This window comes from Sphaeramia orbicularis, chromosome 11 (genome assembly GCF_902148855.1).
Source record: "Sphaeramia orbicularis chromosome 11, fSphaOr1.1, whole genome shotgun sequence".
Taxonomy (NCBI): Eukaryota; Metazoa; Chordata; class Actinopteri; order Kurtiformes; family Apogonidae; genus Sphaeramia; species Sphaeramia orbicularis.
In genome coordinates this window covers 2,788,591-2,814,378 of record NC_043967.1, presented here as the reverse complement: position 1 = coordinate 2,814,378, position 25,788 = coordinate 2,788,591, and the positions used below count along the sequence as shown (strand labels likewise).

General features: G+C 37.5%; 1 protein-coding gene across 1 annotated transcript; it reads left to right on the top strand.

Moving 5' to 3' along the window:
* Positions 1-660: 660 nt before the first annotated feature.
* LOC115427997 (TBC1 domain family member 20) lies at positions 661-25,051 on the top strand. Its single transcript, XM_075353497.1, is given in 11 exon segments — positions 661-872; positions 4,911-4,965; positions 7,094-7,224; positions 7,703-7,783; positions 10,390-10,576; positions 10,682-10,783; positions 14,499-14,640; positions 16,221-16,405; positions 22,675-22,772; positions 24,488-24,565; positions 24,568-25,051. Coding segments are annotated over 11 exon segments (1,215 nt in total). The 5' UTR covers positions 661-802; the 3' UTR covers positions 24,654-25,051.
* The last annotated feature ends 737 nt before the right edge of the window (positions 25,052-25,788 follow it).

Sequence of the window (25,788 nt, the reverse complement as noted above, 5' to 3'; positions counted from 1 at the left end):
AAAATGAGGCCAATATTTTTCAAATAAAATCCAATGTGTACAACAAATTAGGTTTCATTTCTCTTTACCACTGACCTTACCTGTACCAATTCAGGTAATCCATAAATCAACTGATCAGTCAGTCAGATTTTATTTATATAGTGCCACATCATAACAAATGTTATCTCCTGACACTGTACATTTAGAACTATTCTAAACCAGATTCTTAAGCCAACAAGAAATCAGTTATAAAGAATAATAATTAACTATGAGTACAGTTTCAATCCTTACAAAGGGATAGGTTGTGAAATTTGTCACAAAATTGCAAACTATTGTGAATAAAATATTTATTTGACAGTTTATGATATTTGCAAATTTCTGAATTCAATTTTAATTTATATTTTACACAGTGTCCCAGCTCTTTGTCATATAGGTTGTAGTTTTATATGGTACCAACCCATTTACAACTTATATGTTACTGCTTGTCACTAAATTATAATAATGTAGTGGTACTTAAGGATATGTTTTCTTATGTAAAGTAAATGTATAATGCGTGTGGGGAAAAAAACTACAGTCAAGTCAGTTTGTCACGTGGATGTGTGACCAATAACATCTAAGTACCGGGTCACGTGACATATACGACCAATCGCTATGAGCACAATAATCTCATGCTAGGTTGATCCTGTGTTTACCCGGTAGAAGAAGTGTTGACATGGAGCTGCGGATAGTTAATGTTTGACCTGTTTAGAAACACGATTTTGTTTATTAATTGTCTCATGACTAAACGTACATTTCATTATTTGACATTCGGTTTGAAAAAGTGATGAAAAGAGTCAAAAGGAAGAAACCTAACGCGGCTGTTGTAGTGAATGAGAATGGACGAATAAGCAGAGGTAAGTCCAAACACAAACTGCTGTTTTACCGGTAAAAAAAATAATAATAATAAACTGACCACGGAAAAGGCGAGTGGACACATGTAGAATATGACTGTTTATTCGATCAACAGAGCCAGTTCTGTGTACTAATAATGTATAAACCGTAGACTATAGACAGACTGAAGCAGAGAACCGACAGTCTGTTTGGGACGAAGCAGTGAAGTTAAACTATTATCACATGAGCTGACACACAATAATAACACACACCATGAGTGCAATTATAAGAATAATATAACACAACAGTCACGAGTTGAACACTGTTATCCTGACCGGGAACGAAACACTCTTATTTTGCCCGGTTTTCAGTTTGTTAGCATGGTTTATGTGTATGCGTGGCAGCTGCTCAGCCAACTGGAACAGAAGACAGTTTACAAACTACAGGCTGAACATGTTGGACTGAATTCTACTCCCTGACGAAAACTGCTCCCCCTTCCTAAGTCAGCCATTAAGAGGACAATGTGCACCAAATTCCCTCTACTCACCCTGGCTGATAATTGTGTCTTCTTTCTGATTGTAGGGCAGTGTTTTTCAACTTTGGGGTCAGGACCCCATGTGGGTCACCTGGAATTCAAATGGGGTCGCCTGAAATTTCTAGCAATTGATAAGAATAAAAAAAAAAAACAACTTGTTAATAAAAACATATGGTGAGTTAAGAGAGACAATCCCAATACATAAAAGACATGACAAACTATGAGTCTGAAACTGCAGCACTGTGGTTCTGTTTACTTTCAGCTCATTATTTGATTTCTTTTGGAGTACGTACGTTATGATGTAAGACGTACACTTCCTGTCAGTTTCAAAAAATCCAGTCTGGTCTTGTTGACCATGGCAATGTCTACAGCAGTGTTTTTCAACCTTGGGGTCGGGACCCCATATGGAGTAACCTAAAATTTCTAGTAATTGATAAAAAATAAAGACAAAATTACTAATAAAAAATATATGTTGAGTTGAGAGACAATCAGAATCCATAAAAGACATAACAAACTGTGAAGCTGAAACTGCAGCACTGTGGTTCTGTTTATGTGTCAAATGTTCATTGTGGTCGGTTTCAGATGCTGCAGCTCTTTCATAATTCATAGTTTCAGTTCTTGTTTGTTCAGTATTAATTGCCCTCCTTGTAAATCACAGCTGGACTGACTGGACAGATCCTGACCAAGGAAAATAAAATTCTCCCTTTGTGCAGTAATCTACACCTGGATTTACTGCCTCCATCCATGATAATATACATTATATTGACTAAATGTCCTCTAAAATAAACGTTTATTTGCAACATAGTATAGCAAACTATTACATGATCAAAAACAAATTAATTTTAGCAAAAAAAAAGCCTCCATTTTGAATGTCTGGGGTCACCAGAAATTTGTGATGTTAAAATGGGGTCATGAGCCAAAAAAGGTTGGAAACCACTGCTGTAGGGTATGAAATAAATTCTAAATTATTCAACCTCTTAACAGTATCACAGCTGTGTAGCAATCAAGTAATTAATAATATTGTAAGATATTGCAGTTATGCTTTTTATCTGTTTAGTATTAAAGAATGGGCAAACTGTAAGGTATATAAAACTTTCAAAAGTTAAATCTTAGAAAGCATCCTGACATACTGCATCTGTGTGTGGTACTGGAGCTGTATGGCTGTGACTAGGAAGGCGCTCCAAAGGGTCATCACCGTGGCCCAGAAGTCCATCAGCTGCCCCCTTCCTTCTCTGGAGGATCTCTACAGTTCCCACTGTCTCAGGAGGGCACAGAATATGATCAGAGATGCAACCCACCCTGGTTTTCCACTTTTTGAACTTTGACCCTCTGGCAGACATTTCCGGACACTAAAGTCCAGCACAAACCGTCTGAAAAACAGCTTTTATCCCAGGGCCATAACTGCACTGAGTACTGCTGGACATTAATTAATTGTGTGGAATGCTGAATGTTGTCCAGAGTATATGATGATGTTTTATGTGTCTTTTATACTTCTAGTAACACTCTTTTTTTATGCTGCTTTTTTTTTTTTTTAGATATTTATGCCGTCAGGGTTTTTCTTTTATATCTTTTATGTAGTTTTTTTAATTTTGTTGTACCTGTACAATGACATTAAGGACATTCTATTCTATTCTTCTATCTTAGATACACAACACACAAAATATATAACAATAAACACAGATACTGCCGATAAATCCCCCATCAGAATAAGCTTGCAAAGCCAAAGGAGTGAAATGACTTTAGCAGCACACATTTGGAGCTATTCTGGTGTGACAGGGTGAATTTGGTGCACTTTGTCCTCCACATGGCTGACTTAGGAATGGGGAGCTGTTTTCAGCAGGGAGTGGAATTCGGCACAACATTCCTGAGCTCATTCTCCAGATACTGTTCCACTACACAGCTCTTATCGGGGTTTCAGCTATCGATTATTTTTATAATCGATTAATCTATCATTCATTTTCTGCAATTCACTTAAACAATTATTTGAATCAGTGGAAAAAAAACAGTAAAAATGTGAAACAGACATGTCTGAAAATAACAAACAACTTTTCTTTTATTCCAGAACCAGCTGGAACAACAACCACAAAAAGGACAAAAGGAAAAGAATATATAAGAAATATCTACATGAAAATAACAACCAAAACCACAGTATAAATGTATATATAAAAATATCTATACATGCATAGAAATAACAACAAACCGGTCCAATGACATCTATAATAATAAACTTTTATTGCAGACACAAGTCCATAATATAACACAAGCCTACAACATACACACAACATACAGGATAAATAAAGCAGGTGAAAATTAATACTCATGGTATAACCTGGCACCGAGCATCTTTCCTCTGACTCTGTCTAGGTCAATGTGTTGTTGTGCACTGTCCCTGTACAAATAAAAGCATACCATACCATACCATACCATACCATACCATACCAATAACTAGAAAAGCACTCAGAGAGCACAGACCTCCACCAAGGCAGCTCAGCCCCCCCCCCCCCCCCCCCCAAGATCACCACCAAAATTTAATCATTAGTTCCTTGTGCCAGTATCAACATTTCCCTAAAATTTCCTGAAGGGGCTGACGAGGGCTTCTATTATGTGGTTGTCTGATTTATCCAGGCGATACTTAAAACTAAACTATAACTCTATAAACAATATGCAGTCTTCCACACATTTGGATTCAACTTACAAACTTATACCAACGGAACATGGAACTAACATCCAACTGTGTGTTGATCCTGGCGTCATGTGCGTCACATTAAGCGTCCATGTGAAACACAGTGGAACCAATGTTTAGCAGCAACGAAACTGAGGAAACGAAGGTTCGATTCAGGAAAATCTTTTTTTTTTTTTTTTTTTTTTTTTCAATTGATTAATTGAATAATCATTTCAGCTCTAGCTCTTCTACATAATTCCATGCAGTTTTAGTCACCCACATTTTTGTGACTCATTGTCCTCATCCTGATTGACTGTGGTGATCTGGAAACAGGTGGGATAGCCACGGACAACAGCTTTGAATCTAAATCTTTTTCTGTTTTTCTGTATGTGCTATACAAAAATGCAACTGCTAATTATTACCCCGCCTCCCGAAGGGGAAGTAAGAGGTGTTATTTTTGATTTGGTTTGTTTCTTTCTTTAACACTTTGCAGCAAAACTATTTGTTGAATTCATACCAAATTTGGTTTATGGATCACCAGTGACCCAGAATAGATGCGATTACATTTAGGGAAAAGTAGGTCAAAGTTCAAATTTTTAAAGAATTTTTAAAATCTGGGCTTTGAATTCTGTTCTAAGTAGTCTTAAAAGGTCTTAAATGTAACTTGTAGGAACCCTGTATAACCTCAGTGTAATTTCTCTTCTGTTTTTCTTTTTCTTCATCTGTTTGTCTTACTTACCCTCTGCCTTGGTGATTTATTTTTTTCTTCTTCCCTCAGTCACCTCCCACTGTTATCTCATCTGTAACTGCTACTTTTTTTGCATCATCCTCATATTTCCTCTCATTTGTCTTGTGACATTTTAGAACCTGACTGTGGGAAGAAACACAAATTGGCTGAGATCCATCAGGCTTTGAACAGGTTGGTATTAGTATCCTCAGTAAACGTCAACACGTGATTTTGTGATTCAAATACATTTGAATAAGTGAAAATGTTGTGTGCATAAGACAGGAAGTAGATCAGTGTTAATAGGATTCACTTAATTGAAGTGAATTACACCCTGTGTTCATATGTACAATAATGGCTACCCCTCATCAGGGTATGTTCTGATTGCTAATAAATGGTTTTTCACTGATGATCTTTCTCACTTAAACACACTCTGTAATCTTTTAGCAGCTTTTTTGTACAGCCGAGAAAGACAGAACCTACTTGGTGGAAAGTAAGACCAAGCAGTTATAACATCCTTAAAGCTGCAGGAGACTTTTGTGACCAATTTTTCATCACATCTGTCAAACCTCAGTCATATCCTCGGTATCATGAATCTGTAAGTCTTTCTGGCATTACTCATCTGAATCTCTTGCTTTACGGTGAACAGTTTCTTAGTGCCATCCACCAGATACAAACCATGTGTTTACAAACAGAGCCGGGAGGGAAATCAGGCATCTTCGGAATTTTGTCGTGATGTGCATTGTGGGAAGCGAAGGTTTGTGTGTCCATCTGGCAGCAGCAGCTGGAACAGACACGATGCAGAAACGGCACGTGCTCCCTTCCCTCTATGCATATTCCTCCAGCCGTTTCCGCGTTTCAGCCGTTTCCATGTTGTGTTTGTTGCTTTTTCATCCTGCCACTGGGCGGCTGTGCAAACCTTCGCTTCCCACAATGCACGTCTTGACAAAATTCCTCAGACGCCCGAGTTACCTACGGGCTGTGTTTGTAAACACATGGTTTGTTTCTGGTGGATGGCACTAAGAAACTGTTCACCGTGATGCAAAAGATTCAGGTGAGTAATGACAGACAGACTTACAGATTCATGATACTGAGGATACGACTGAGGTTTGACAGATTTGATGAAAAATTTATCATGAAAGTCCCCTGCACCTTTAACTCTCAGTTTTCTAAAATAATGTACACATATTTTTAGAATTCTTATAACTTTTTACATTGTAGTGTTGAAATGTTTCCATTATCACCAGAGGAATGGGCCAGAGAACTGGAAATGCCTCTGGTTCAGTGCATTGTTTCACTGTAGATGATGAGCCACAAGGACTGACCCTCATCAAACCCTACTGAGATGATTTCACACATGAACATTAGTCATATGTGTTCAAAGGAAAAGTGTGATGAGAATCATAAACCTGGATGCCAATGTGATAAAATGGGAAATGTCACTGGAATCCTCCCACACACAGGCCCATGCAGCCAAAAATGATCTCACAAATGGAAATGCAAAGTTCACTTTAGCCATTCAGTGCAGAGCTGCTCTAAATGCACAGCAGATTCCTGTGTTAAGTTTGAACAAAAAGAGGACAAATAGCACAGATTTTAGAGCATTATGTGTTCAAACTGTGCTTTACTTTGAGAAACATAAGATTACATATTCTCCATATGTCAGTTTATACACTATATGTTCCATTAGTTTTATTAGAATTTTATATAACTGGTTCATCCCATACAGACCCAGAGCTACTTTTGTGGCAGTTCCCAAATGAATTTCTGTCTTTATTTAACCTTTCTTACATGATTTATTACAATTTATTATATTATCCTCTGTATTTTTAATTTTTTTTTTTTGGTGTAAATCTTATTTTTTCCTATATTTAATTCACTGATTATGTAGGTGTTCATAAAAGCTCAGAGTAAATTAAAAGGTTATTATATGAAAATTGAAGAAAAAGTGTCTTTTTCAGTCCAATCTATCATTAACTGAACATTAACCCAGTGTGTCCATCCACTGTCATTGATCCAACTCCATGGGTTTTACTGGTGAATCACTGTTGTAGAAGATGACAGTGTTTCCATGGTAACTACGGAGCCTCTGAACATCCAAATTTTTCATATCTGATGACCATGAAAAGATGAAGAACTATATTTTACACCAATTATTGGCATGGATTGATAGGATTAGTGGATCAACAGGTATTAAACAGTTACATCAGTATTTATTTTGGTCGATGGCGGATGTTTGGTTCTTTATGGGTTGCAGCTGATGATGCTGTCCAGTGGCCAGTTGAAAAGTTTAATAGAACTGTTTTGACTTTTGAATCTACAGTGATCCGGTGGACATCGGGACCCTGAGGAGGGCGGCAGGCAGTAAGGGTGGTCTGCTCACTGAGGAGTTGAGGAGGAAAGTCTGGCCCAAACTACTGAACATCAACGTGTATAATTTACCACATAAACCATGTGAGCCCCACTCAAACACCCACTGACGCATTGTTAGATTGATATAAATTATGAATGTGCATTAGAAAGTCAGAGGTGTAAGCTTAGCTGACAACTATTTTTAATAGTAGACTCATTTTTTGTGGCAGGGATAAGAGGGGATTTAGAGATGTGGAACTTATGTTTGGCACTGCTTCTGCCGAAGTGTTACGTATGTTAAACAAAATCTCAAATAGTGCTGAAAGTGTTTTTTGTTTTTTTGTTTTTTTTTAATAATGTATTTATAGTTTACCTACTCCTTGGTTGGTCAGTTTTTTTTCCTTTTGGTTTTGGTGGCAGGTTAGTGTAATGATGATGTAAAGACTCACTGGCTGAAGTTGGCTTGATTATTTGACTTCAAATGTAATTAAAATTTCCATCCCTAATATAAATGAATACATACACTTTTTACAACTGATACTTGTGAGACAGTAACACATCCTCATGTCCTCTGTTGTAGGTCAAGATGTGAGGAAGAACCACAAAGACTACAACCAGGTCGTGCTGGATGTAAGGAGGTCGACCAAACGTTTCCCTAAAGGTATGTAGGTGTGGGTTTGAAACCTAATGACAATTGTGTGGACAAAAACATCACACTTACAGCCTGTGGGACTTCTCATTCCTGTATGACTTATTAAATAACATAGGATACATAGTGTAGTAAGATGGTGTCAAAGTGTAAAAGAGCTATTAGGATGACATACCTGTGAAGGGGGGCCTGTGCACAGCTGACCTGAGGGTCTACACCAAGTGAAGCCACTTGCATATTAGAGGAAGAGAGAACAAACCGTTGCCTACAAAAGTTGACGCTGTACTCGCCACAGGAGTCATGCTGTGAAAGGGGCTCGTACAGGATAAAAGCCCACATGCATCAGCAAAATTCTGCACCAAGAAAAGCTTGGTAGTTGCTGAGGCAGAGTTTTCAGTACATATATAAGATGTTATTGGTTCTGGGGTAGTTTGGTGACAGTAGGAGCTTTATTCAAAGACAGATTAGAAGGTTCCCTGCAAGGTTATTATCGTTAACAAAAACTAACGAAATGACAAAAACTAGAATTGAAAAACATTTTTGTTAACTGAAATAAGTAAGAACTATAATTAAAAGAAGAAAACAATAACTAACTGAAACTGTATTGTGTGTTTACAAAACTAACTAAACATAAAAAAATTATGGATAAAATTCCCTTTGTTTTCATCTTTGTCAATGTCAGATTGATATGAAATCAATGTATTTCCCTCAAGCAATTTTAGCTAGTAGCACCATATGATATTTAAGGGTCCGTCACTTGTTTTCACTTGTGGTTTCCAGTCGTCTTCTGGTCCCCACTCTACCTGGAAACATGGAGACTAAAGCTGGGAGAAAGCAGCAGAGTCCTGTCTGGGATTTATTTGAATATGACGGAGAAGAAGAGAAAAGAGACGACAAAACTAAAATTAATACTAAAACTAAACTAAAACTAAGCATTTGGAAAATAATGAAAACTAATAAAAACTAGCAAACCTGCTCTAAAAATGAATTAAAGCTAGCTAAAATAGAGTAAAAAAAGTCCAAACTAAATAAAACAAAACTATAATGAAAAATGCAAAACTATTATAAACTTGGTTCCCTGCAAGCAGAGCAAAGCCCAGTCAGAGAGTGAGGACCCTTTTTGATTTAAGACGTGTGTTCACGACAACCTGAGGCCTGGACTCCACCAGACCTCTGAAGGTGAGATGTGGATGTCCTTTCTTGGTCCATTTTTTGTTGGTACTAACCTCTGCAGACCAGGAACCCCAACGTCTAGAGTTGGAGATGCTCTGACCGTCACCGTTCAAAATGGACCAAAGTCTCTCAGTTCCTTAGGTTGATCTATTTGCTGTTTCCAACTAGGGATGTCCCAGTCCGATCTGCAGATCGGTATCGGCTGCTGATCTGGCATTTTTTAGAAGATTGGATTGGATTTTGTCACGAGGTCGGGCTGATCCGGACTCGATTCTGGGGCAGGGGTAAACACACGTCCTGCTCCCTCAAATTAAAGTTTCCGAAGGTAGGGAAAAGGAAAATTTGCTGCAGAACAGCAGGAGGCTTAGAGGAATTAGTAAAGCATCCATAGGTTTCACTTTCACTTTATGGTCCAGCTGTGATGTGCGAGTCGGGTTTCTTTTCAACCCGCAGGGATTTTGTGGAATTATTTGACCCAACCCAACCCACCCCACAAATAAACTGACTTTCTTTTGACCTGCGCCAACCTGACCTGCAAGTAACCCACTGATGTGTGCATCATTAACGTACAGCGCAGAACGCACCCCCACATAGTCTCTGGATGGACCTGTCCACAGACCGGCCACAGTAGTGGTAAACATACGGTCCACGGGCCAAAACTGGCCAAAGGTTCTAATTTGTCCCACAGTATGAATTTGGAAAGTGCATAAATGATATTAAAGTTATTAAGAGTCAAAGGTGTCATAGTTGTTTTAGTTCCGCTTCCACATTCAGCCCAATTGTGGTCTACAGTAAAATAATAACATAACTTATAAATAATGACTCTGAATTGAAATCAAAATTTTATTGTAAAAAGTCAGTATCTGATCGGTGTCAGATCAGTATCGGCAAAACTAATCCTAAAAAAGATTGTATTGAATCAGAAGCAGAAAAGTCCAGATCGGGACGTCACTATTTCCAACACATCAGCTACTTGAATTAAGCAAAAAAAAATCTTGAATTAAGCAAAAAAAAATCCAGCCAATGGAGCAAGTGAAAATTATCTTGGTAAGATTTGTTGAAATAAGATTTTCCAAATCTATTGTCTAAAAATCAGTTCTTATATCTCACTAAAAAATTCCTCTTTAGGTGATTGTTTTATTTTAAGTGTGATGAGATATTTGGACTAGAAATGAGAAAAATACACTTGGTCAGATTTAAATTTTTTCCAGTGTATTGAAATAGTAAAAGTATTCCTTCTGCGTATTGGATACATATTTATTGCACTAGTTGAACTTGATCCAGGCCATTATTAGAGATCCAACTTACAATTTTATTTGTGATGCGTCAGTTGAAAGTTGGCTCTGGACTCCAGTTAAATATCTTGTGTAAACCTGTAAATTGTAAATATTTGGCAGGTTTGTTGTAGTAACTCTCCTAACCCTTTGACCTTTGACCTCTCTCAGGTATGCCAGCCAGAGACAGAGCGGTGCTTCAGGAGCAGTTGATCGACGTCATCCTAGAGGTTTTGAAGTGTAATCCTCAGCTCCACTACTACCAGGGTTACCATGATGTGGCCGTCACTCTACTGCTGGTGGTTGGGAAGCGGATGGCCGTCGCCATGCTGCACACGTTGTCTAATTACCACCTTAGGTTACATTTTCAGTTCAATCCTGTTGTATAAATATTGCAGATTTTTAATTTTGAAGGATCCCATTAACTTCTTGTTTTGGTGTGTCTTATGTTTTGTGTCTGTAGGGACTTTATGGACCCTACTATGGACAGCACCAAACACATTTTAAACTACCTGATGCCTATTCTGGAACAGGTGGACACGGAACTACATGACTTCATGATCAGGTAAACACACCAACCAGCACCACATACTGTGTGTAGAACAGATTTGTACTTTTAAGTAAAAGCCACTAGAGGGTGCTAGAGTTTAAAAATGATCATCAGTTTGGTTCAGTTCCAGCAGGGCATTTCTATGTGGAGTTTCCATGTTCTCACCATGTTTGCATGGTTTCTACTCTGGGTTCTTCAACTTCCTCTCACCATCCAAACACATGAACCTTAATAGGTTAACTGGCCAATCTAGATCACCCATAGGTGTGAATATGAGAGGAAATGGTTGTTTTTCTACATATGTCAGCTCTGTGATGAACCAGAGGCAGATCCAGGGTGAACCCCACATTTGTCTACTGGTAGGTGGGATAGGCTCCAGCACCCTTGTAATCCTCCCCAGGATTAAATGAAAGGACTAAATGAAAGAACAGTCAGTAAACACAGAGCAGACCTTTTGAGTTTTCCTTCAGTTTGTGCAGACTCGGGAGCAGGGGTCACTTCTTGTTGCCATTCTTTAAAAAATACACTTTTGCTTCATTTTCTCTAATTTAACTGAACATTATTTAAGTCCACTTTTGTCCAGGTAAAGTTTGTAAATGGTCATGGAAATTATAGAAGTGGTCCTTCAGAAGTCATTAAAAGTTTTTAAATTTTGTCTATAAAAATGTGTGGGACCCCTGTTTCTATATAGTGGTCTCATTTCTGGTGTTAAGTCGTCCAGCATTTACTTTTTTATCTCCCTGATGAGGTCGATTTTGAAAGGTCAGATTGTGCACTTAGTTCAAAGACCAGAAATGGTAAATCTTCAGTTCATATGCATCCATGAACATTTACACAAGTCAAGTTTGTCATGATTTTGAAATAAGGCTGCATAAACAAATTGCATTCCCTGTTGTTATTGCAGTATTGCCTTTGCACAAAGTTGTATTTGAAAGTAGTTGGCATTGGCTGGGGGGGGGGGGGGGGGGGGGGGGGGGGGCACTGGAGGAGTTCATACAAACAATGAAATTCACCACCAACTGTGCTGTCAAGAAAGAAAACTTTGTCGTTAAATAAATGTTAATTGGGTAATATCACAAAATCATTCCCTTTCTGTGCAATTAAGCCTAATTGTTTAAAAAAACAAAAAAAAAACCAAACAAACTCCCAACACTTCTAATTAACAAAATGTGACCAATCTGTAAATGTTGAGGAAAAACTGAAGAGTAGAAAGAACTCATCAGCGTGTACAGCTCAGACCCAAACAGGCCTGTGAAAATAAACAGCCTCTTCTATTTCAGGCACCATTAAAACTAAATCCAAACTAAATCCACTATCATCTGGTCGTATTCAGTGGGTATTTATTTTACCGACCTGTACGCTTACTTTTAACATTGTGTCAATTCATATTTATATCTGGTTTTATTTTATTCTATTTTAGTTCCATTCTTATTTTACTTTTGTTAAATTTTATATTCTATTTTCTTATTTTACTTTTTAATTTTCTTTTGTAATTTTTTAAATTATTATTTTTTTTTTCACTGACTGGAGTAGCACTGCTAATTTTGTAACACAATGGCAATAAAGGCTTTTCTGTTCTGTTCTATTCTATTCTATTCTATTCTATTATATTCTATTATATTATATTCTCAATGAAGTAAAACCATAAAAGGAAAACAATATAGCATGCGAATATATTTCACTTGACATTGTTTTATGCCATTTCATGTAGTGATTTCTCTTACAGGGACATTAATCAACAGAAACATAAACTGAAGAGCCAGTGTTGGTCCTTGTCTGTGCCCTGATGTTCATTAACTACAGTCGATACCACATGTCGTTATCCATAATTGTCAAGCTTTTGGGGTTCTCAAACTTTTTCCCACCAAGGACCACTTTATCATTGACAAAAAAAAAAAGATCAGAGACCACCTAACCAGCCGGCCAGTTTCCAACTCCTACCCTAAAAAAAACTTTTTAAACAGCCTATATTACAATATTATTATATTTTGTATATTCCAAATTAAGTCTAGTATATTACAGAAGGTGCTAACAGCTCAATGCTAACAGAATGTGTTTACACCTTGTTGCTAACATTGGTTGTTATTTCTCCAGCTTTTCTCTTCAGTCACTGATCCATTGTTGTGTTTTAGAACATTGTTTCATTTTGTTTCACTCTTTGTTTCTTAGTTAGATATTCTACTTCATTTCCACCACGATTCACAAGTCATGAGAGGTCTTTGATATGATAATAGGCAACCTAGGTAACTTAACTGTATAGAGACGGTGACGCAAAATGTGGGTTTGCACAGACAAATTTAATGAAAGTCTACTCTGTGGCTTATTTAGGCTACACCTGATTTGCTTTTAATTTGCACAACTATCATTAGTACTTGTTTCTTTGCTTTGGAAGTCAGATGAGGGTGATTTGAGAAACACTGATATAAATTAGACTTATTTATGACATCCTCTTGTGGACCACTTGGGGGCGCTCACAGACCACACTTCCAGTATCACTGGTCTAGCTCATCCACTATATGGACAAAAGTCTGTGGACACGTTGAATCCAGGTGTTAGTTTTCTAACAGGGGTCTGGAATACAAAACACTAATGACTAATGTCAGAATATAGTTTTATATTATGGGATAAATATCATTACATTGGTTAGTTTGGTTTAAATTGTTATCTTTGTTTCCAAAATGCCTCAGAGATGGTTTGGACTGATGGTTTATCTCAACACACATTTTTTCAAAATCCATGACTATGATTTTAAATGTTCTTCCTCTAAACTTCTAAAATACTTATCATGCTCTGACTGTACATAATAATTTTCTTCCACAACTAACCATCTACTTTGTTCACATCTCACTGAGGAAAAAAAAAAATCTACCATTAAACTTTAACCTCCTCAGACCCAGCTATGAGTTTTCTGTCCACATTTGTGGACAAGAGTTTCACAACTTTATACAAAAAGAAAAGAAAACTGTCCACCACAAAGGACATTCCATAAAAATTGTAAAAACTGCATCTGAAAAAACTGTTGCATCATGATGTTTCCAATATAGGCACTGATTTAAAAGCTTGTACTTTGCTGACATTTCCTGGGTCTCAGGAGGTTAAGGAAATATTGATGTTTGATGCATATAGTTTAGAAACATCAACATTTCCTTAAAGTTTAATGGTAGATTTTTTTTTTCCTCAGTGAGATGTGATGAAAGTAGATGGTTAGTTGTGGAAGAAAATTATTATTTACAGTCAGAGCATGAAAAATATTTTAGACATTTAGAGGAAGAACATTTAAAATCATAGTCATGGATAAAAAAAATCTGTTGAGATAAACCATCTGTCCAAACCATTTCTGAGGCATTTTGGAATCAAAGATAAACCAAACTAACCAATGCAATGATATTTATCCCAATATAAAACTATGTTCTGACATTAGTTATTGTTTTGTATCCCAGACCCCTGTTAGAAAAGAAACACTTGAATTCAACGTGTCTACATACTTTTGTCCATATAATGGATGAGTTAAGCAGTTATGCTCTGAGAATACCAATGTGATCCACAGGAGAAGTGTTTGTTTCTGACTGATTAGTGAAAAAGCACCATGGGTGGATGATGTGTACTTAGACATGACATATTTTCTTCTTTGTGCTCTACAGTAACTTTTTAACTATTATTTAAAAAGTGTCTGTAGTTTTGGTGAAGTTTTTTTGCTTAATATGTTGGTTTTTTCCTGCTTTGTTCTTAGAGCGGAGGTGGGGACCATATTCGCACTGTCATGGCTCATCACATGGTATGGTCACGTCCTGTCAGACTTCAAACACATCCTGAGACTCTATGATTTCTTCCTGTCCTCACATCCTCTGATGCCCATCTACTTCGCTGCAACGGTAAGATGGAGGTGGAAGCAAGTGAGAATCAGGGAGTTTTTGGTGTGTCAATAATCCAGGACACTCTTATTTAGAACACTAAAGCAGAGCAGTGTGAAGTCTCTGAACCTGATAATAAGGAGCAACTTAAACAAATGAAAGACGTACAGAAAAAAGGAGACACAGAAGAAGAGGTAGAGTTCAATGGTGAGCAGCAGAAAGAAACAGATAATAGAGGGAAAACAGTTGAAATATTTCTAATAATAAGAATAAGAATGCGCAGCCTTTTTGTTTTCTTAGTTCAGGGGTCACATTCAGCCCGATAAGTGGGCCAGACCATTAAAATAATAATATAACAACCTATAAGTAATGTCAACTCCAAACTTTTCTCTATGTTTTAGAGTGAAAAAGTGAAATTATATGATGAAAATCTTGACAGCCTTTGATATACAACAACAAGGTCACCGTGGATCTACAAATACACCAAACATTTAGTAACAGAAGAATATCGTTAAAATTGCACTTCTGTTAAGACATTTCATGTTGTTCATATTTGTTCAGGTTATTCACATTTTTTGAGATCATTTGTCCAGGTAAACATTTTCATGTAATTTTACTTTTTACACTAAAACAAAGAGTAAAAATTTGGGATGGTTATGATTTCTAAGTTACTGCGATAGTATTTGAGATTGAATTGATCTGTATGTGGAACCTGAACTAAACTGAGTTTGACATCCTTGATTGTTAATATGTGAGTGTATTTTTTGCTTTTCACATATTCATCCAACGGGCCAGATTGGACCCTTTGACGGGCCGGTTGTGGCCCACAGGCCGTATGTTTTGCCGCGTTTCCACTACGTGGTACCGGCTCGACTCGTCTTGACTTGGCCTTTTTGCGTTTCCATTATGAAAAAGGACCTTGAATCTGGTACCCGGTACTAGTTTTTTAGTATCACCTCCACCAAGGTTCCAGGACTGGGGACCAGACACTAAAAGGTGACATGTAAACACTGCAGACCACTGACTGGCCAGAGAGTTGTCTCTGTGACCTGCCCTTTTACAAAAAACAGATGCAGAAGTTTACAGTAAATATAGCGGTAGGTTAATCCACATGATGACAGTCTGTAAAACTACACCATGGTTTTTCCAGGAGGTTCAGGTGTAAAATTCAGTGTGAGCTTGACGAGACAACACGCAACGAGTGAGTTTATCAGCAACTCTGAGCAGACGACACAGAAGTAACGTGCCACATCACTATGACATCCAGGTACTATAAAGTCGGTAGTATCCTGTAATGGAAACGGTCTGGAATTGGACCTGGTACCAGAGTCGAGTCGAGCCGAGCCGAGTCAAGCCGGTTCCACGTAGTGGAAACGCAGTTCCCTGACACCCCTGGTTTAAAGTGTGTGAAACAACAGAACAGACTGTGGATCGTGTTTCCTGTCAGTGTGGTCTACAGCTCTACAGCATCGAGGGTTTTAACTCTTCATCTGCCTAATTCACTTCTAAGCCATGGTTGCATGTAACATAAGGGTAGCAGCAAATTACCGTTCCTTTTTTAAAAAAACCTTAAATTTTATTTATTTATTTATTTATTACAGATTGTGCTGCACAGAGAGAAGGAGGTGAAGCAGACTGAATGTGACATGGCCATGGTCCACCACCTCCTGTCCCGCATCCCTGACGACCTCCCCTATGAACATCTGATCACCCAGTCACAGCATCTGTTTGACCTGTATCCTCCCTCTTTACTTGCTAAACAGGCATCGCTACAGTCCCGTAAAAGGTGAGGGGGACAGCACTTAACACTAGGTAATACTCCAAGAGCTCAGACCTCCACTAATGGTCTTCTGTTCCTCATGTGTATTATTATTTAACCTTAAACTAACCACAAATTATGACCTGCATTTTCTTACTACTACTACTACTACTACCAATAATAATAAAACAAATATCAAGTCAGCCTGGGGGCCGTCTAACACAGAACTGTCAAACTCATTTTAGTTCAGGGGCCACATTCAGCCCAACCAGTGAAAAAAGTAACATTACATGATGAAAATGTTTAAGTCTACAAAGTTACTTTAAAAATCTGAATATGTAACCAATCTAAAATGTCTTAAGAAAAATAAGTGCAATTTTAATGCTATGTCTCTGTTTACACATTTAAAACTTACAGATCACAGTGAATCTACAAATACACTAAACACTAGTAACAGGCTTTTCATTTTGTTCATATTCAGGTTATTCACATTTTTTGGCAGAAGAATAGTTTGTAAATGTAAACATTTTCATGTAATTTTATTGTTTTGCACTAAAACAAGGAGAAACAGTTGGGGTTGTCATTTCTAGGTTATTATGGTAGTAGTTTACTGGTCTGATCCACTTTAGATCATATTGGCCTGTATGTGGAACCTGAACTACAATGATTTTGACACCCTTCAGTGTAATTTTTGCATTTCACATATCCCACAGGCTGGATTGGACCCTTTGACAGGCTGGTTCAGGCCAGAGGGCCGTATGTTTGACACCTGTGGTCTAACAAAATGACTCCAGTTTGACCTGTGGCTAATTATCTTCAGCTTTCATCAGGTGTATCCAGGATGTGTGGATGTTGGCGCCTCTGATCACAGCTGTTCAGCCCTTCTGTCTTTAAGTCGTATCCTGCTTAACCTCAGTCTTTATGGCTCTGTGTTGACCCACTGGACTCACACAGGGGCAGTGATGGTTCTTCACATCTGCCTCAGGCAGTTCATTTGTTTATTGGTTTGATTCCTTTAAACACCAGTGACACAACACAAGCTGCACCAGGACACGTTTTGTTGGAAAAGACTTTATGACGGCGAGAAAACCCAGTGAAATTACTGTCAATATAATGGACATGGAAAGGGATATTGGTATTTAGGCAGTAACCGGTACAGAACTGAAACCAACCCTTATCAATCAATCAATCAAATTTTATTATTACAGTCCCCCCCCCACCCACCCTGTAGTTTATTGATATACCAGGAATTCTGTCTGTCCGACCAAGATTTTTGTCCAGCCGTTTTCATAAACACTATTCACCCGATTCTTTTAAACTTTCACACAAGTTCTTTACATGTGCCTTTCTCTCAATTTTTTTTTTTTTTTTTTTAATTTTTGAAAAGATTGAAAGTCAAGACTTAAAATGAATCCCTGCGTATCCAGGGTATCAATGAGCAGGGGGGGGCAAAGTGTTTGTCAGGTGGGGGTATTAGTAAGATTAGTAAGCTTTAGTAAGATTTAGTTTCGTAAAAATTTGAGAAAAACAAAACATGGAATGTCTAAAAGCACTGTTTTTGTCAGTACAATGCCATAGCTATTGAGAAAACATGTTAAATGGATAGATATCAGCTCTGAAATTAAACTGCTATGAGCTATTTTTGTTGGTATCATTACATTTGTCCAAACAAATGGACCTTTAGTTGTACCAGGCATTAAAATGAACAAGAAATTGAAAACAAGGGGTGGTCTAATAATTTTTTCCATGACTGTATGTATTATTTTCACAGCTAATAGAATATGAACACTTGAGCAGGACCTTAATCTGTAAAACATAATTTTATTTATTTATTTTTTTTTTACAAGTCTTTTTGGACGGGTAAAGCCAGATGTTGAAACTTTATTTATCCAAATTCTGCACTCGCATTTTTTACAGAACAAAAATGAGTCCCTGGGTATCCAGGGTATCAGTGAGCAGGGGGGGCATAGTGTTTTCAGGTGGGGGTTTTAGTAAGATTTAATAGCTTTAGAAGGATTTATTTTCATCAAAGTTTTTCAGACTCTTCTGAGCCACATTTCTGTGTGCTTTAAAGCCACAACTCAACATAATGTTTGTCTTTTGACCTATTGGCATAATATAGATGAACTCAGCTGATTTAAGGGTCAGGTCAAGGGAACACACACATCTCTGAGAAAAATCCAAGTTTCTCTGATCCTATTCTGTTTGCGCTCGTTTGTTCACTTATTACTGTGATGTAGAATAAATGCTTGTATTAAAAATATTTGACTTGTTTTCTAGACACATTGGTTTTTACATCATAATAGGATCAAGAATTGAAACCGTGTTACTTTAAATCTGTGTCAGTAAGTCCAAAAGTTTCCAGTATATTTTCCTAAATATTGACATCAGTTTAACCTAATATATTATTTAACACATCATAGGCAAACTTAAGTGAATTTCCTGTGGGAACTGCATGTTTAGCACTTTGGCATAAATCTTGTCAAAATCAGTGACATTTTGATGAAACCATGTCACCGAGCACATTTTAAGATATTTTTGGACAAACATTTTATTTTATGCAATCATCATCCTTTCCATGTTTAAGTACTTACAGATACCTACTGACATATGTACAAAGTTAGAGCCCATTGAACAGCAAACATGTCACTGCTTGACCTGACCCATAATCCTATTGCTCTGAAAATCTGCCTTCACACAAAACCGCTTTATATTCACATGTAATGCATGAGGAAGTAATGGATGCTTTATTCTAAGCTGTAAGTCTTGATAAATTTGGTTTAAAAATTACCTTGAAGGTCACACACTGCATCTGTGCCTTTGAGCCAATGTTCCATCACCCTCTAGTGTTAACCAGTGTTCTACTAATGTTGAGGTTCATCCCCTTCCACTTAGTTTCATGAAAATTGATGCAGTAGCTTTTGCATAATCCTGCTAAATGTGAGCGATCATATAACCTCCTTGGCTGAAGTAATTAAAATGATTACACTGGTAATATTCCCAAGGACGCTGTTAAAATAGTGAGACTGATGCTTTTAGGAATTCTTAATTAACCATGTTTGTCAACTACAAGTATTTATATTAAATTACAAACTGCTGTTGATTTTTTTCCTTTATTATTGACATGTACTAAAGCTGGTCACACTTCAGTTCTTTTACATAATTTTCATCTCCCTGTTAGGGGTGTCGTGGGCTCATGGTACATGGTTCAGACATGACGGTACAGGCCTGATGAATACAACAAATACATCCGTCGATCATACTGACACAGACGCGCTACAGCTGGTATGGCACATGTAGTAACACTCCAATCCAGTGGGTGGCAGTAAAGCAGAGGTCACTACTGCCTTAAACCAGGTAAATGCAGACCAGAGAGCAAAACAGTGGATAGCCATTACCCTAGCATCATTAAATGAGCTGTTACTGGTTCACTAGAAGACCCACTGCATGGTGAAAGTAATCCTGTATCTGCTGACAACAAACAGGTGATAATTGAAGATTCAAAGATATATATATATATATATATATATATATATATATATATATATATATATATATATATATATATATATATATATATATATATTTTTTTTTTTTTTTTTTTTTTTATTGTCAGTTCACTCTATGCTCAGGATATACAGAGAAGTGAGATGCTGTTTCTCTCACTTTGTTATTAAAGAAAAGGTATAAAATAGAACAAGAATAAATAAGAAGTATAAAGAATAAACTAGAATAGAATATAAAATGTACATTAATCTGTTTACAGTGGTAGTGCAAAACGGTTCCAATTTGGTGAAAAATGGGTCAAAAACAGGAGCATATATGACAATAGAGCAATGTTTGTAATAAGGTGCAGTAGACCTTCAGCAGCAATGTCAGAATATCACAGAATGTACTGTAAGTCTACAGAGTCTTATGTGGAAATAAATAAATAAATAAATCCTTCACAGTGTGAAGGATTTATGCACATGTCCACAGAAGTCATGGAAGTGAACCACAGGCGTGTGTTTTTGACCGAGGCTGCATGTTGTTAACACCAACATGTCATAACGTCCTGTCCTGTTCAGACAGTGAAGTTTACTAAACTGTATAGATGTTTACAGGGACACAAACTGGACTACACTCACAGAGGCTGTCAAAGTACCAGGACAGTTATGTGTACAGTTCATCTGCCTCATGACATAACTGGTGTTTGGAGATGGTTTTTACTTCATTTCTCGCAACTCTGACTTTGTGGGTTTTTTTATTCATGACTATGATTTTAAATGTTCTTCCTCTAAATTTCTAAATATTTTTTCGTGCTCTGACTGTAAATACTAATTTTCTACTACAATTAACCATCTACTTTCATCACAGGAAAAAAATCTAATATTAAACTTTAAGGAAATATTGATGTTTCTAAATTATATGGACAAAAATGTTGGGACACATTATGTCTACAGCTGTAAGATGTCCTGTTCATGAAGATTTGACATAGAAACATCAATATTACTAATCAATAGGATATTTATCACATTACAAAACTATATTCTGACATTAGTCATTATTGTTTTGTATCCCAGACCCCTGTTAGAAAAGAAACACCTGGATTCAAAGGGTCCACAGACTTTTGTCCATATAGTGGATGACTCAGGCACTTGCGCTATGAGGATAATGACATGTAGCTTTGGTTAAATGCATTTGTGCAGGAGGGTCTGGTTTCAGTGATCGGCAGCTCCAGTCTGTCATATGGGTAAAATAATACTTGGTAAGTTTCCTGATTAGTGACTGTGTTTGATGAATGATGCAGATGCCAGATGCTTCAGTGTGTTGTGTAGTGACTGACTCGGTGTTTCAGGGGGTTTCACCTCCACTCTCTGTAAACACTAGTTCAGTGTGTTGTCTTCTGTGTTCTTATCCAGTGTGTGTCCATCTGGGTCCAGTCCATTCTGTCCACTTAGACCTTTAATGTCCGTGTTTAACTGGAAAAATCCTTTTCAGCTATGGTATTTTATAAAACTGAGTATCTGTATTTGTTTTCCTATTCTGACATCCAATAGTGCGATCTGTACATAATGTCACTTACGCTGGCGCAGTGGTTTCCAACCTTTTTTGTCTCCTGACCCCATTTTAACATCACAAATTTCTGGCGACCCAGACATTCGAAACAGAGACATTTTTTTTTGGGCTAAAATTAATTTGCTTTTGATTGTGTAATAGTTTTCTTTCTTATGTTTCAAATCCAGGTTCATTTTAGAGGACATTTAGTCTATATAATGTATATTATTCTGGACAGAGGCAGTAAATCCAGGTGTAGATTACTGCACAAAAGGAGAATTGGATTTTCCTCGGTCGGGATATGTACGGTCAGTCCAGCTGTGATTTACAAGGAGGACAATTAATACTGAACAAACAATAACTCAAACTATGAATTATGAAAGAGCTGCAGCATCTGAAACTGACCACAACGAACATTTGACAGATAAACAGAACCACAGTGCTGCAGTTTCACAACAACAGTTTGTCTTTTATTTATTGGGATTGTCTCTGTCAACTCACCATATATTTTTTATTAGTAAGTTTTTTTATTTTTTATTTTTATCAATTACTAGAAATTTCAGGTGACCCCATTTGAATTCCTGACCCCAAGGTTGAAAAACCCTGCGCTAGCGTGAAATGAAACTGAAACTTTACATGCTTTCAGCGTTCAACTCCTGACTTCTATGACTCTGTTATACAGCAGATCTTACACGAAATTTTCACAGCTCCTGACCTGTATCCACTGGACCCCCTCCACTGATCGATGGACCACCCACTAATGCTGGGCCCCATGTATTTATCATGTTTACCCCCCCTTATCGGCACCCCAGCACGGTGTACTGGTGAAATGCACCAAACTAACCAATTTAGATTTATTAATATGGGCTCTATTTATCAGTGAAAACTTTAATTATTGGAATTGTCTGAATGACATCATTTTTTTCAATATCAGGCTAATAATTATTGGTGCAGATAGTTATTGTGCATTCCTAATTTTTATTAGTTTTACTATATTTTGTATTTTTACCTATGTCCTTGTACAGCACTTTGGACACGGCGTTGTTGTAAATGTGCCATAGACATAAATAAAGCTGACCTGACCTAATGTTCCATAATGCATTGCATCTGTTTCTTTTTCCATATAGCTGTCTCAGTTTTTACTCACCTGTCTTACTTGGTCCATCTGTTCACATCCTTCAGCTGTTTGAGCTTCAACCTGGACTTGGGTCGAACTAACTCTCACTCCTGACATCCTGTTTTGTTTTGTTTTTTTTCAGTCTGTCCATCAGTACTTTCCAGGCGTTTCACCTCTCTACCCTCCACCAGAGGCCAGACTCCGTTCTCCAACGCCTCACCAAGGCCAAGGGCAGACACGGTAAAAAAAAAAAAAAAAACACCTCACATAGTGTTTACACGAAGCTGGGGATTTTGTAAACAGAAATATTTGTCTGCATTTGTGCCTATTGTTTACACGACAACAACGGGCACGTGCACAGTAATCGAAGGTTTCTAATCCCTCCAGCCAAAGTTGAGATTTTGGCAAATCTGTGTTCATGTTTACGTGTAAATAGAGAAAAACACAAAAACAGAGATTCTCAGATGGATGAAGGAAATCCTCCACCAAGTTCACAGGTGGTGATCCAGTTTAGAGGAAGAGGATGGAGCTGAGAAGTCAAGTTACAAGGATTAAATGAGAAAATAAGGAAGTTAGCATCTTAGCTAATTAACACCCACTGCTTAACAGGATCTTTGTGTATTTACTTGATATAAAATAAGGCTTTTTGAGGTGTTTCCACATTGCCAGACTTCATATGTGGTTTATTTTATTTGTTTATTCTTTCTCTGTTCTGTCCAGTTCAGTAGAAGGTAAATGAAGTCATCATTTACGTCCATGCACAGCGGTCTACATGAACTAAAGACAAAACATGATTAAAAATAGACACAGCTGTGAACAACTACAGAACTAACACACTCAGAGTTCAAACCCCAACAGGATTCTGATTGGTTAATAGTACTTGATCGTCCCACTCCACTGCCATCTACAGGCTGTGCATGCTCTTGACGGTATAGATATACAGGGCCATATACACGCAGAGTTTTCCGAAAATGATCACGTCTGCATGTGTTTTTTTAAATGCAGAGGGGGATATCTCTATTTGAAAAAAATACCAAGCTACGTATAAACATAGCCTCAGTCTTAACCTGAACCATGTGGACCAGTGAATAAAAAGTACAAACGTTGAAGTAGCCCTGAGACTAAAACACAACAAAGAGACTCATTATCCATGTTGGCTTTGTGGAAGTCTGATCTGTGGTGTTCTGGAGTTTGTCTGTGATGTATAAGTAATCAAACATCTGTGGATCTGTCTCCTCAGGCCAACGAGTACAATATTAAACTTAACACCCTTTAGTCCCAGACCATTCTTCCAAATTTAACTTGCTACATCCAAGATAAAACATGTATGGTCAGACAGAGCACTGATGGACCTCCTGACTTCAGTGAATGGAAGTCAGTGAAACAAAGGTGTGTTTCATATATTTACACCTGAAACAGCTGTAAAATACAAACTCACACCACACATGATGCATCTGAACAGCTTCATTCTAACAGTGTTACAAACACAGACATTATTACAGTGCACTCACAGTAAGATGGAACCCAGTGGCAGCGGGGGGGGGGGGGGTCCTTTGGGTGGGTCTGCATGCTTTTAATTACTAGTGTAACTTCTGTTTGAATTCTAATTCCTCAATAACACAATGCTCTGTGGAATTACGTACCTGACATGTTGTCCATTAGGATAAATGGCTGCTGTCTCTGATTTGAAGTTTAGAATTTTGTGTAGCTAATGTTCTTCTATGACAAAATGAACCCCCCCTTAAATGGACCTGTCACTGGTCATACCAAATGTCTGAAATGCTAATGTGGACTTTTCATCCATTGATGCTGAATCTTTAAAGATCAGAGAGCAGAACTGGTTGGTTTGTAGTACTGTACATATTTTGACCCCCTCCCTGTTTCTACTCCCAATGTTTTGTTATGTCTTCACTCCCTTCTGTGATAATACAGTCTGACCCCCCCTTTCTGTCCAGGCCTGGAAGCAGCGCTGTCCCAGGACCAGGGCCAGCTGTGGGGGAGGGGGAACCGGATGGTGAAGATGGCGGTGTGGGGCTGTCGGCGACCCTGGGAGCCGCCGTGTTTGCTGTAGCTCAGACGGCGATGGAATGGGGCCCTGAGGTCTTACTACAGCTGTTCTGATGGACTGACCATATACAAACACTTTGAAAACTTGAAGCTTGTAGAGAAAGTACAAGGAGAGGTCAGTTATTTAGTGCCAAACAGGTTGTTGCTACTCAGTCACATACGTGAACAGTGGATTCAGACCGTGTACATGTGTACATGTCGTTAGCCTCATACCATGAATGCTTAAGTCATACATTATATGGACAAAAGTCTGTGGACACGTTGAATCCAGGTGTTTCTTTTCTAACAGGGTCTTGGATACGAAACAATGGTGATATGACTATGGCTATATATGACTAATAATGACTAATGTCAGAATATAGTTTTATATTATGGGATAAATATCATATTGATTATTAATATTGATGTTTATTTGTCAAATCCTCATGAACAGGACATCTTACAGCTGTAGACATGATGTGTCCCAATACTTTTGTCCATGTAGTTTGTAAACATCAATATTTCCTTAAAGTTTAATGTTAGATTTTTCTTCCTCTGTCAAATGTGATGAAAGTAGATGATTAGTTGTGGTAAAAAAAATTATTATCTACAGTCAGAGCAGAAAAAATATTTTACAAATTTAGAGGAAGAACATTTAAAATCAGAGTCATGGATAAAAAAAAAAAACAAAATCAATGTTGAGAGAAATGAAGTCAAAACCATCTCTGAGTCATTTTGGAAACAAAGAGAACAATTTAAACCAAACTAACCAATGCAATGACATTTATCCCATAATATAAAACTATATTCTGACATTAGTCATTATTGTTTTGTATCCCGACCCCTGAATTCAACGTGTCCACATACTTTTGTCCATATAGTGGATGACTTAGACAGTTATGTTTTGCGCTAACCATGTGCACATGTACATTCACAGGTTACATTTGTATGAGACACACACAGACATAGTTTTATTCAGGCTGGTGCCATTGTACCATTTTATTTGCATGTCTGCTGTGTTTCTGTTAGTTTCTGGTTTTGCTGATAACTCATTTTTACTGTCACCCTGGTGTTGCATGTGTTTTGATTGTGTTTTAGTGTTCTTATTGGATCAGCAGCCATATCTGAGAGCCTGAAGTGCCTGTAGCCGGCATGATGACACATGAACACAAATTATTCAAGAGCAGCGTTTGTCTGCTGAAAGTTTCCA